General features: G+C 40.6%; 1 protein-coding gene across 1 annotated transcript in view; it reads left to right on the plus strand.

Annotated features, from left to right (window-relative positions):
* Positions 1-12,681, plus strand: part of CCDC30 (coiled-coil domain containing 30) — a 100,301-nt gene that overhangs the window by 68,277 nt on the left and 19,343 nt on the right. Inside the window, exon 12 of the mRNA XM_045860021.1 lies at positions 9,454-9,616. Within this exon, the coding sequence (XP_045715977.1) occupies positions 9,454-9,616 (163 nt within the window). The remainder of the gene's footprint in view (positions 1-9,453; positions 9,617-12,681) is intronic.

A 12,681-nucleotide genomic window follows, 5' to 3' on the forward strand; every position in this document is an offset into this window, starting at 1 on the left:
CTTATATATATTTTAAGAAAACTGGTTTTAGCCATTGAAAATATATACAGATATCCACATATACTATGAAGCTCAGAAACTTCCTTTCAGCTCCAGTTAAAAGCTCGGGCACAGGGCTTAACATTCAGTAGGTACTCAGGAAATATTTAGTGAATGAAAGAATGTTTGAGTGAGTGAATCAATGAATGTACAAATGAATAATGAATTCACTCAGTGAAGTATAACAGAAAAATAGGTGTCTCACTGTCACTTCTGGCAGGATGGCAAGCTGTCTTCCTGTTACTGTACAAATAGATCCTGAATGAACTACAATAAGTACACCTTTCAAAGCATTGCTCACAAAGCAAGAGAAAGCTCAAAGGGCAAACATACCATGAAGTAAAACCCAAATGAGGAATGGTAAACAAGCTCCTAAGTCAAGTCAAGGGGCAAATAACGACATTGATATCAACCCCTGTGTTCCAGAGAAGAAACTCAGGAAGTTGGCCTCAAGGTAGGAGAGCTGAGCTACTATACTATAGACTCCAGTAATTAGCTGGGAATCTTGAAGGAGCTAAAGTATTTCCAGTAGGCAGTCCCCAAATTAGCTCTGGAGGAAAGCAACCTGAATTTGGACGTTAAGGATTCTCACATGTTAAGTTTAATCAAACACAGGGGTACCTCAGTAGTCCTTGGCTTCCGAACTTGCCAAACCTGGTACTCATCGCATGTTGATGAGCAAAAACGTTTCAGCACTTTGTGTATGCTTGCCACTTGTCGCACTTGCTAGAACTTGTAGGAGTCACGATGCCTGGCAAGAAAAAATGCTTCATCAGTTGTCACTTACTCGCCACTCGTGGCAATGAATTAACAAATACTGAGGTACCGAGATACCGCTATGTACACTGACAATCAAAAATCACCAAATAACACAAGGAAACTGGCTACCATGAATGAAAGTCAGCAGAAACAAGGAACATCAGATTTATAACCTCCAAGAATTTCAGCATTCAGATTAAGGAGAATCATTGTAAGGAAACTGCAAATTTTTTTTTAAAAGATGTAATCAAAGAATTGAACAAGGAAAAGGAATATTTAACTTGCCTGAAGCTTGGTTTCTTCTCTCTGAAGTGGGAATAGTAATACCAGTTCTACACATTTTTTTGTGAAGACTGGCTAAGGAGACACACATAGAAGTAATATTTAAGCAAAGTATAGAAAATGAAATAGGTAGGAAAATTCTTTTCCACAAAAAGGGGACTATTGGTACATACATCATTTTGTAACCTAGACAAAAATAACCCCAACTGAGATATTTAGATTGTAAGCTAATTTTTCACTTAAAATATTATGATCTATTCACCTGCCATTATATCTTTTAGAATATTATTATAATAATATATTATAATTTATTTAATCAGTTCTTTATTGTTGGACATTTACATTTTTCCCCAGCTTCTTGCTATAGCAAACAATGACATAATATATATCCTCGTAGCCAAATTTTTGTGCCTATCTTTTATTATTTCCCTGAAATTCTGGCCTGTAAAATTGTAATTTTAACTGTTCATTATGAATTTTCTTTTTTAAAAAAGATTTTATATATTTTTAGAGAGAGAGGGGAAGGGAGGGGGAATGAGAGGGAGAAAAACATCAATATGAGAGAGAAACATCAATCAACCAATGACGGTTGGTCCCTCTAGTCCACACCCCGACCAGGGAGCAAACCCACAACCCAAGTATGTGCCCTGACAGGGAATCGAACTGGTGACCTTTTGCTCTGTGGGACAGTGCCAACCAACAGAGCCACAATGGTTTGGGCTCATTATAAATTTTCAAACATAACAAATAAAAAGCATAAGTGCTTCAGAATTCTAACCTTCAGCTACATATTTCTCAGATTTTTTCTATGCATATGCATATAGTATTATTATTCTTGTTCTGTTAACAAAAGTTGAATCACTTTAAATATGTTGCTTTGGAATTTGCATTTACCACCTAATAATATACCATGGTTATCTTATTAGCCACTTCGCAGCTGCATAATCTTGGACAAGTTTCTTATCCTCTCAGTGCCTGGCAATACCTACCTCGTAGGGTCACTGAGCAGATAAAATAAATGGTAAGCAGTCGGCTGTGTCAGTGTCTGGCACACAGTGAGTGCGTGAATCAGTCAGGGTTCAGTCAGAGAAATACAACTGCTGGCAGTGATGTCGGCTCTCTGTTCTTGACTTCGTGCAGAGAAGACTTCACAACACAAGTCTAGGTGATTTTGAGAGTACACTTATTAAAGCTGGGGACAGTAAAACAAAGGAAGGGCTTGAGACAGGAGAGGCAAGACCGTAACAACCGGAGTGAGCCTGGGCAGAGCGGCCTGGCCCTTTGGAAGGAGAGCCACAGCGGCAGGAGTGAGCCGGCGGAGCTGGGTGGAGTCAGGAAACAAGTTACGCAGGCAAAATAAGGTCTTCAGAGACAGGTTCAGGGTGTTAGCCCAGGACCAGCTGCTCCCCTGGCTGTAAGTCTCCTGGGAACCTTTAGAGTTTAGGAGAAAGAAAAGCAAAAATAAGTGCAGGCATGCTCCGGGCAGAAGGAGAGGGCGAGGCAGGAGAGGCAGGGAGCAGGAGCCAGAGAGAGCGAGTGAGCACTGGGTCCTTTGCCCGAAGGGATTTTATCAGCTTTCTAAAGGCAGCAATTTTAAGGGAGGTCTTAGAGGAGGATCTACTACAATATTCACCAGCTTTCCTGGTCTGTCCTTTTAATATGCTGATTCATTAAAATGAGCATATTGGTCAGGGTCATGGTCTCTAGTGATTGGCCGACCCTATGGTAGGGGGTCATTAGTCAGTATACCTGGTCCAGATGTCAGCCAGGGCATCACTTATCTGGATTTGCAGCTTTTCTGGCCTGGAGCTGAAACACAGCTGACAACATAAGAGACATTCAGACCTGTAAAGAATTTTTATTAGTTTATTTTAGCCAAAGTGACAATGGTTGCCAGGAAGAAAACCTCAACAAATTGAGAAAATGCTCCAGAAAATGACAGTTTTGCACCTTATTTTATACATAATAATCAAAAGAGGAGGCATAAGGGGGTTACGTGAAATCCATTGATGATAGATTAGGAAGACAGGAGAAAGCAAAGCGGTGGAAACAGATTGGGTAAAAAGTAATGCCAGACACATACTTCTTTTACACAGGTGGGTGTGGGATCGATAACAGTCAACAATTAAGGTGCTAACAATCACAATTAAAATGAGGGGATTTATAGTCTCTGATCTCAAATGGTTGTTCTGCATGGAGGGGTCTGGAAAAGGGAAAAGGGAAGTTAACCTTGACATTCCAGAGGTATGTTATCATAGATGCAAAAAGACAATAGACAGGCTCAGTTAAGATCGACTTTTGTCGGGGAAGTTTCTAGCCTATGGCTACCTGCCATAAACTGCTTTTAGTTTAAAAGTTTTCATTTCAGACCATCCTATGAAGTTACTTCAGGTCTCTGAGTTTGTAAGGCTGTCACACAGGCCTCCCCTGAGCTGGTCAAATTTAGTGTGTGGCCCCTTTTCGTTCTAGGTGTTACCTCTAGTTTGACCAAAGCTGTCTCTGTAGTCACCAGACCCCAGGCTTTGTTCATAAAATTATTTGATGCTGGTGAGAATCTCATCGTCTTGAGGGCTTAACGCTTAAGGACTGGTCTGCCAGGGAGGGGAGGGCAGGTGAGCCAGGGTGCCCGATGACAAGGCCGACTTGACTCAGCTCTCGGTCTCAGTTTCCTCATTCCACTTGCCAGGAACTTTCCTAGCTTCTTATATCCTGCCTCAGAACCACAGGAGGAACATATGTTTAATAAGAAATTTATTACAGGGATTTGATCTTATGCAACTGTGGCAACAGGTTACATAGTCTGTGAAGCTGTCATCTCTGCATTTTATACCGGAGCTGGAAGTTTGCGGGGGAAACAGTCAGGAGGTGAAGTGAGGGAGAGCAGTGGCAGGCTGGAATTCGGGAGTGGCAAAGGACGGCCCGGATCCCGTGTCAGTTCTCACTGCCTCCAACCTTGTTAAAGTGGGTATCCTGCAGAAGCAGCTGGTCTCCCTCAGCGAGGAGCTAAACAGACACCTGGCCCTGGAGACGGAGAAGGTGGAGGAGGACCTTAGGGGAGGTGACGCGGTTGCGGGCCTGCTGTTGCCTCACTCCGAGATGAGCCGCAGATGAGTGGCACCCTGTATGAGCTACAAAAGCACATATTGCAACTTCCCAACAATAAAAAAACAAAGTGCTTCATTCCTGCGCTCCAGGCCTTGCACAGATAATATCTCTTGTAGCCCACTCTAACCAGAAACCTGCACGGACAGAATTCCTAGCCAAGATGTTATTACTGTTGTTATTGCGATATTTGATGTCATTATTGTTACTGTTGTCATTGTCATCACCCTCATCTTCCATGAAGTAAAAAAGTAATTTTTAGTAGAACTAAACATTTGGGGATAAGGGGAGTGGCAAAAAAAAAAAAAAAAGAAAAAAGAAAAGAAAAGAAGCTAGAAAGGTTAGCTAGGCCTGGTCATGATGAGCCTAACTCTTACCAAACAGCAACTGAGTCTTTATTCAAAAGCTTCACAATTTTGAAATAACAGCTTTCCACAAGAATTAAACAAGTCACTTAGGCCTCTCAATTAAGGCTGAATTCTAACACCTGGGTCCTCCTATCATTCCCCTGTTTTTAGTTATCATCTTTCTATAGGGTTAGTTTACAAACTAAAACAACATAAGAAACAAATTTACGCAATTCTGGAAGAATAGCAGGCTTCTGCCTCAGAGCCCGTTCCCTCCGGAACACCCAAAGAATAGGCCTGCCACCCTCTGCCAGGCCAGCCTGATCCTGGGCCGTGCCCGGAGCCCCTTCCCGTCTGAAACACGGTGCGTTGGGGAACACAGGCAGCAGCAGCCCGATCACCCAGCCATCTGGAGAAAGAAGAGCCCGAGAGCCAGAGAGCCTGGAGCCCGAGAGCCAGCCTTCTTTTCATTTCCTTGTGCTCTGGAGGCATTCAGCTTCTCTGCCGGTCCTGTCCTGGACTGCTTACCGTTGCCTTGGCCAACTCCTCCGACGGCCCCTCCCTACTTCTCCCCAGTGATCTGATCAGATAGATCCCTCTGTATCATAACTAGTCACATCAAGGAGTTTGGACATGTTCCTAGAGGAGAATGGTCTGTAGTTTTCCTTTCTGTAATATCCTTATCTAGTTTTGGTATTAGGGTAATGCTGTTTATTACAATTAGTTAGAAAGTGTCCCCTCTTCAATTTTTCTGGAAGAGAGTGTAGGTAATTGGTATCATTTCTTCCTTTAATGTTTGGTAGAATTCACCAGTGAAACCATGTGGGGCCAGTGCTGTATTTTTTGGAAGGTTATTAAATATCGATTCCATTTCTTTAATAGATATAGTCCTGTTCAGATGATCTGTTTCTCCTTGTGTGTGAGTTTAGTAGATTGTGTCTTTCAAGGAATCAGTCCATTTCATCTAAGCTACTAGATTTGTGGGCATGGAGTTGTTAGTAATATGCCTTCGTTGTTCTCTTAATGTCCTGACAGTCAGTGGTGGAGGGGAGCAGAGTTCGCCACCTCAAAATATGCCTCTTTGGAATAATGGTTATTTTATTTAGGCTGATTAATTTTAAGAAACAAGACAAGGGAGAACCTCTGAAAACCAAGTAGAACTTACCCTTTGTAAAAGGACACTTACATTTATTTGTAAGGGTGTTTCTCTCACTGTCAGGAAGAGGAAAATATCTCTAGAAATTGTTATCAATGGACAAAGTGTGGACTTTAATCTGAGTGATAATATGTTTGTTTATTGTACTTTTCCTGGTAACCTCCAATAACTGACTCCCCACCCCCACCATGCTATTTTGTCTTCAGCTGAAGGTAAAGGTGAAGGCTTTTGTCATCCTGGTGAGTTACTCAGTGTTTCTGCATCTCTCCCATGTATACAGGAAGCGTATGTGTTGTTAAACTTTAATTCGTTTTTCCCCTGCTAATCTGTCTCATCTCAGTTTGATTATTAAACCCGCCAGAAGAACCTAGAAGGGTAAAGAAAAATTTTTCTTCACTGACAGTAGTGATGATCCCTCTTTCATTTTGATATTAGTAACTCATGCCTTCTTTTTCGTGGTTAGCCTGGTTAGAGGTTTGTTACTTTTATTGATCTTTTCAAAGAATCAGCTTTATGGTTTCATGGTTCATGGTTATGGTTTCATCAGTTTCATGATTTCTCTATTGTTTTCCTTTTTTTTTAATTTCATGGATTTCTGCTCTAATTTTTATTATTTCTTTTGTTCTGCTTTATTTAGGCTTATATTGGTCTGGTTCTCTAGTTTCCCTAAGGTAGAAGCTTAGAATATTGATTTTCTATCCTTCTTTTATATTATTTGCATTTAGTGCTATAAATTTACCCCAAACACTGTTTTTACTGCATCTCACAAATTGTATGCTATATTTTCATTTTCATTAGTTCCAAATATTTTTTAATTTCTTGAGGCTTCTTCTTTGACAAATAAATTTTTTAGAACTATATTTAATCTCTAAATGTTTTGGGATTTTCCAGCTACCTTTCTGTTACAAATTTATAATTGCATAGTATCCTTTAAAACAATTGTATAGCATCCTGTTACATAGATCTATCATTGTTTATGTAAAATGTTTTTAAGACATTTTTGCTTTATAAATAATGCTATTGTTGTCGAATGGAAAGAGTTCCACCTGGTGCTAGCAGAGCCAAACACTAAACGCAGAGAATTCCAGTAGAAGAGATATTGGCCATTTTATTATAAGTGGCACCACCCCAGAGAATGGGAAGCTAATGCTCAAAAGCTTGAACTCCCCAATGGCATGTAGGTTATAGATTATATAGGGCCAAATTACAAGACACTGTGGATTAGGGGTTCAGGGTCATGTTGGGAGTTCATTGGTAGGAGGCGAAGTGTGGGTAATAAATCATTTCTTCAGGACTGCTCTGGTGTCCCTTTGTCTGGTTTCATGGAAAAGTAGCCAGGAGGTTGTTCCACCTTAGAACTGAGGAGCTGAAACATCATGTATGTCCAGATAGTATCTTTAACTTAACAGAAACCCTGGCTTCTGATTAACTTGTGATTCTTAGTGAAGGCCTGGCCATTGTTCCTGGCTGCCTGGGGGATTACTGACTAGTAAGGGAAAGGGCTAAGGCTTACAGCACGCTGTGAAGAAACTGAATGGAGTGCTTGGGCTACATATTAAATAGAAATCATACATTAAATGAGGACCCTCAGTTTCACTATAAAGATTATTCTTCTATATAAGACTTTGCAACTACAAAGTATGTATGTGTTATACTAAGGGAAGTTTAGGATGCTGTGATAGTACACAGTAAGGATGTCTAATCTGGTCTGTAGAACTCAAGAAAGTCTTCCTCAAAGAAAGCTACTTAAGCTAAGAGTGAAGCTGTTGGGATGGGAAAGCTAAGTAGAGAAAACTAGGCAAAGGAAGGCCTGGGAGAGGAAGACAGGGTAAAAAATGGAATTGCAGAGGAGGAATAACTATGGAAGATGACTTGTTTCAAGAAGTAAAAATAAGTTCATTTTGCCTGGAATAAAATATTTGTGAGTACAGGGGTGGCGAGAAAATGAGGCTAGTAGCTAACAAGCCATATTTAAGAGTTTGAACTTGATCTTAAAAGTAATAGGGAATCACTGAGGATTTTAAGCAGAGGGAATGATATGATTAGGTTGTGATTTAGAGAGAACACTGTTTGCTATGTATGGGATGTATTGAAAGAGAGGTCAAGTCTGTTAGGGGGATAGGGAGCCACATCAATCTACTAAATTTCTAATTTTATTCCCTGGCAGAAACTGGTTTGTTGATCTTTCATTGTTCAAGTTCTACATATAATATAGAAATTAATTTTTAACATATTTATGAGTTGCTTTTTAAATTTTGACTTCCTACTTTTCAACCTTAGTTTCTAACTCCTAAATTTCACTCAAGGTTTTTTAGTTCTAGCAGATTAAAACTTCCCTTTCGGCTACAAGACTTGTCTCTTAGTCTGGTCTTTTGATCAGAAATTCAGACTGATATCAAAAAAGAAGAAATAGTGATACCTCATGTATATAATGAATTAAAAGAAATAAGAGTTGAAGAGGGAGGTGTTGGTGCAGTGGTGGATGTGAATGGTAGAAGGTAAGCCACACACTCCTTGGAAAGCCTGCAGCTAATGTCCACAAACATGCAAAGAACTAGCGGTCAAGAGATTTGAGCCCTATGTTTTAAATATAAATCTTTCCCAAGAATCCATTGGTTTCTGAGAAAAACTAAGTTAGAGAGAGCAAACTTATTTGTCCAAATCAGTGTTTTAGTGACCTAGCATGCAGGTGAGTATTTTGCCCACCAGTGCTATTTTAACATTACCATCATCATAATTTGTCTACATAAATCTTCTAATTCCAAAGATCCTTGTCTGATTTTCTCAGAAACTCTTTCTACAAACTGTTGTTTGATAAGACTCCCTCTGCAGGAGTTATGTATTTATGGCCCTTTCAGAAGAGAGCAATCCTCATGTTAAAAAACAAAAGTCAGCTGAGTAAATTGGAGGACCTAATTGGCTTTATTCAGCTATTCCTGAGTTGGAGACCATCCAATCTAGCAAAGAGAAAGGAGCTTCAAGGAGCTGTTCAAACTGGAGGGCTTGTATAGGCAGAAGGTGTTTGGGAAGACAGGAAGTTTCTAGCAAAGAGTGGAGTATTTTAGCCCGAGTCACCACCCTTTGGGTAAGTGCAGGGGGTCTATCAAGCAGATTATATCACTAGTGCTGACAAGGTAGTTCCAGGTTGACCGATTAAAGGTCACATTCCCGGGACAGGCTAAAACCACTGAAGTCCCCATTTGCTGACATGGGGCTTAGCACAAGTGACTCCGTTTTGGATGTTATTTCTTTTTAACACTCATCAAACACAGGTTCATTCATGATCCAGCTACAGCAGTGTTAACATGTGTGTATTAGTATTAATGGTGTTTGTAACTAACAACTCCTTATTGAACTGAGAAGATCAAGAGACTCAACTTGTAAAGCAATGAGGAAGAGCAGAAGGAATACTCAATTCGGAACTAGAGCCTTGTCTTCATCTTGTTCTAGCTGTGTAACCTTGAGCAGGTTAATCAAAACTCTCTGTCACAGCTTCCCCTGTGAATTAAGATAAGTTATTTCTTCTTCATAGGGTTGTTTTGAGAGAGAGAGAAAGAGAGAGAAGGGGAGGAGAGGGGAAAGAGAAGAAAAGTTTCTATCACAGAGGATGTTCCCTGTGTCTGTCCCTTTGTCTTATGGACACATAACCCACATCACCGAACCAACAAAAAACTCCTCTGTGAGGATATAACAATTTTATCTCAAAGAGTTTTATTTGCAAGGCTTTGCAATTCACAGTTTGATTTAATGTACATTAATTTCCCTCAGGAACCTCCTAGATCAGGATATAAATGAGCTACGAAAGAAAGTGAAGATCTTGCAGGATAAAGAGAATGTACTGGAAACAACCAATTCTCAACAACAACACAGAATTCAGCAACTAGAGGCCCAACTTAAACAACTGGAAAATGAAAAAATAAAATCTGATGAGGTAAGAAAGTAAACGGACATGCTTCTCAGCTTTCCAGTTCCAATAGGAAACAATTAGAAATAGCTAGCAATTATTGATGCCTACCACTTTACCAATTAGTTCAGCCAGGGTTCAGTAAGGAAGGTAGAATTTACTCTAGGTGATTCAAGCAAAAAGGGATTTAATACAGGGAATACCATGCTTATCACACTGTTGGAAGGGAAAGTTAAGGGTAAGTAGAAGGTCAGAAAGAACTGCTGCTGCTTTCAATAAATGCAGAGTTCAGGAACCCCTGGAACCAACTCCTGCAGCACCAAGGTGGGGGATTTACAGGACCTCTTCATAAAGAAGAGGCCCTACGAAGGTCTCCTCTGCTGCCTGTGCATTTATCTGCCTGCTAGTGGGAGAGGAGAGCAGTGCCTTTTCCTCCCACCATGCTTTCCAAACCATGTGCAAGTGCCTCTGGTTTGCAGAAGTCAGACTGGAGCTCTGCTGTCAAGGGAGTCTGGGAAATACAGTTTTCAGGCTCCCAACTTTGCAGCACAGAGGCAAGCTTAGACAAGTAGGGTCCTGTTGAGCAACAGCACAGTCCATTTTACATAAAGTTAACATCCATACAAACCCTTGACTGATACTTAAATAAAATAATAAACAACAAAAGGAATATTATGCTTCCACCTATATGAGACACTGTCATTCATATAAATGAAGACACACTTAACCTCTCAAAGTTTCATCAGTATTGGTGATCATTTGGGGATAATGTTTTTATTTTTTAAAATTCTCACTTGAGGATATTCATTGCTTTTTAGAGAGAGAGGAGAGGAGAGAGAAAAACACCGATAAGGGAGAGAAACATTGATTGCTCACCTCTCGTAGGTGCCCGGAGCAGAGATCGAACACACCAGGACCAGGGATCGAACCCAAAACCTAGGTATGCAACCTGACCAGGAATTAAACCCACAACCTTTTGGTTATGGGCCAATGCTCCAACCAACTGAGCCAAATTGGCCAGGGCTGGGGATAATGTTAATTGCTGCTTTTTCAGTCTCCATCCAAATGGACATACTGTAACTTTACAACTTAATTATAAAGTTAACTATCAGTAACACAATAATACACATTTTGCCATTCCCAAATGTGTGAGAAACCATTCCCACTTCCATCTCTTGGTTTCTTTCCATGTGTTTTGGCTGTGACAGAAATGGCATCATATACTATTAATAACTGGTTAAAAGTTTATACATCATGTGCGCTGGCCAGGTGGCTGAGTTGGTTGGAGCATTGTCCCATGCACCAAAAAGTTGCAGGTTTGATTCCAGGTCAGAGCACATACCTAGGTTGCGGGTTCCATCCCCGGTGGGAGCACATATGAGAGGCAACCGATTGATGTTTCTCATATAAATGTTTCTCTCTCTCCTTCTATTTTTCTCCCCACCCCCTAAAAAAATCAATTTTGTTAAAAAAAAAAAAACACACCCTTGGGTGAGAATTAAAAAAAAAAAGTTGCCTGGTTGGTGTGGCTCAGTGGATTAAGCACCAGCCTGCAAACCAAAAAGTCACTGGTTAAATTCCCAGTCAGGGCACATGCCTGGGTTGCAGGCCAGGTCACCAGTTGGGGGCGCACAGGAGGCAACCGATCAACATCTCTCACACCAATGTTTCTCTCCCTCTCTTTCTCCCTCACTTCCCCTCTCTCTAAAAATAAATAAAATCTTTTAAGAAAGTAGTTTATACATCATGTTACAGGAACCATCTAACGCCAGAAGATATATGGTAAGACCAATGACATATATATATGAGCCTTTGTTTCGCTTAATCTTACTGTAAAATGATATTCTTGTCAGAAACAATGTTGAGTGGTAAGACCACAGATAATAGTTCTGGCAAAAGCATTATGGACAGGGAAAGTAAATCCATATCTAAAATGAGCATTTGTCCTCCACTGAGGACAAATTGTTGTCCTTTCCATGATGGAAGGGGCTTGGGGTAATAAATCTGCCTGTAATAAACCCTTAGTGGATGGTTCCATAACAGTTGCTCAACATGGATCATTGCTTTTCACAAGTTGAGTATATTCCTTGTTAAAGTATAAGACCCCTTGTAAAGTATATTCCTACCACCATGTACTTTGTACATGAGCCCACTGAGCAAGCATACAGGTGCTGATGAAAGAGGCTGACATCTGGAGAGTGTTCCACTTTTTTTGCCTTGTTGTTGAGAGCCTCCTCTCCTGTGGATGCCCCCTGGTAAGCAAAAACACATAAAATGCGTTTTCACAGTCGAGGCTTCTGCTGTCCAATATTGTGTCAACTATATAACCACATGTGGCTATTTAAATTTAAATTAATTAGAATTAAGTAAAATTAAAAATTCAGTTCCTGAGACACACTAGCCGCATTTCAGATGCTCAATAGCCATATATGTGTGGCTAGCAACTACCATACCATATTGGAGAGTCCAGATACAGAACATTTCCGTCATTGCAAAAAATTCTGTTGGGCAACATTTGTAGTTCTAAGCCCCTTTCCTAGACTTTTTCACCAGCCCTCCAACATTATTCTTGGCAAATTCCTGATCATCCGGCCAAACTATTAGAAACTTTCTGTGAATTAATATAGGCCCATGCCTCTGGCCATCCCTCTTTCCAGGCAAAGTGAACACAAGCTTTGCCAACTGAGATTTCCCTTCCCACTGTTCTTACAAGGGCCACCCCTCAATAGGGTTATAATGCTGCATCAGCCCTATTTCAAGTGGTTGCAGCATATTGTACAGAACCATATGTAAATCGGGCCTGAATATGCTCTTCCTCAATACACTGGTCATAGGGAACTCCCCACGAGGCCAAAGGATGGGTTGAGAGAAGTAATAATGTGGTCAAGTTAGTACCACTTGCTCACACCACTTTGTACCTTTAGGACCTACTCAGGTTCTGTATCTTACGTAGCACTTCCACGTGAGGATGGAGTGCTACTGCACATGCCCAGCTTCATGGCTTGGTGAATAACAATGCCTACTTTCAGCTCAGGTTACCTGATCACTTGATTTCTCATGGCTAAGTATTCAGTCTGCACCAGAACCAAGTC

The sequence above is a fragment of the Phyllostomus hastatus genome, unplaced genomic scaffold (genome assembly GCF_019186645.2).
Source record: "Phyllostomus hastatus isolate PE091 unplaced genomic scaffold, TTU_PhHast_1.1 phas_scaffold_182, whole genome shotgun sequence".
Lineage (NCBI taxonomy): Eukaryota > Metazoa > Chordata > Mammalia > Chiroptera > Phyllostomidae > Phyllostomus > Phyllostomus hastatus.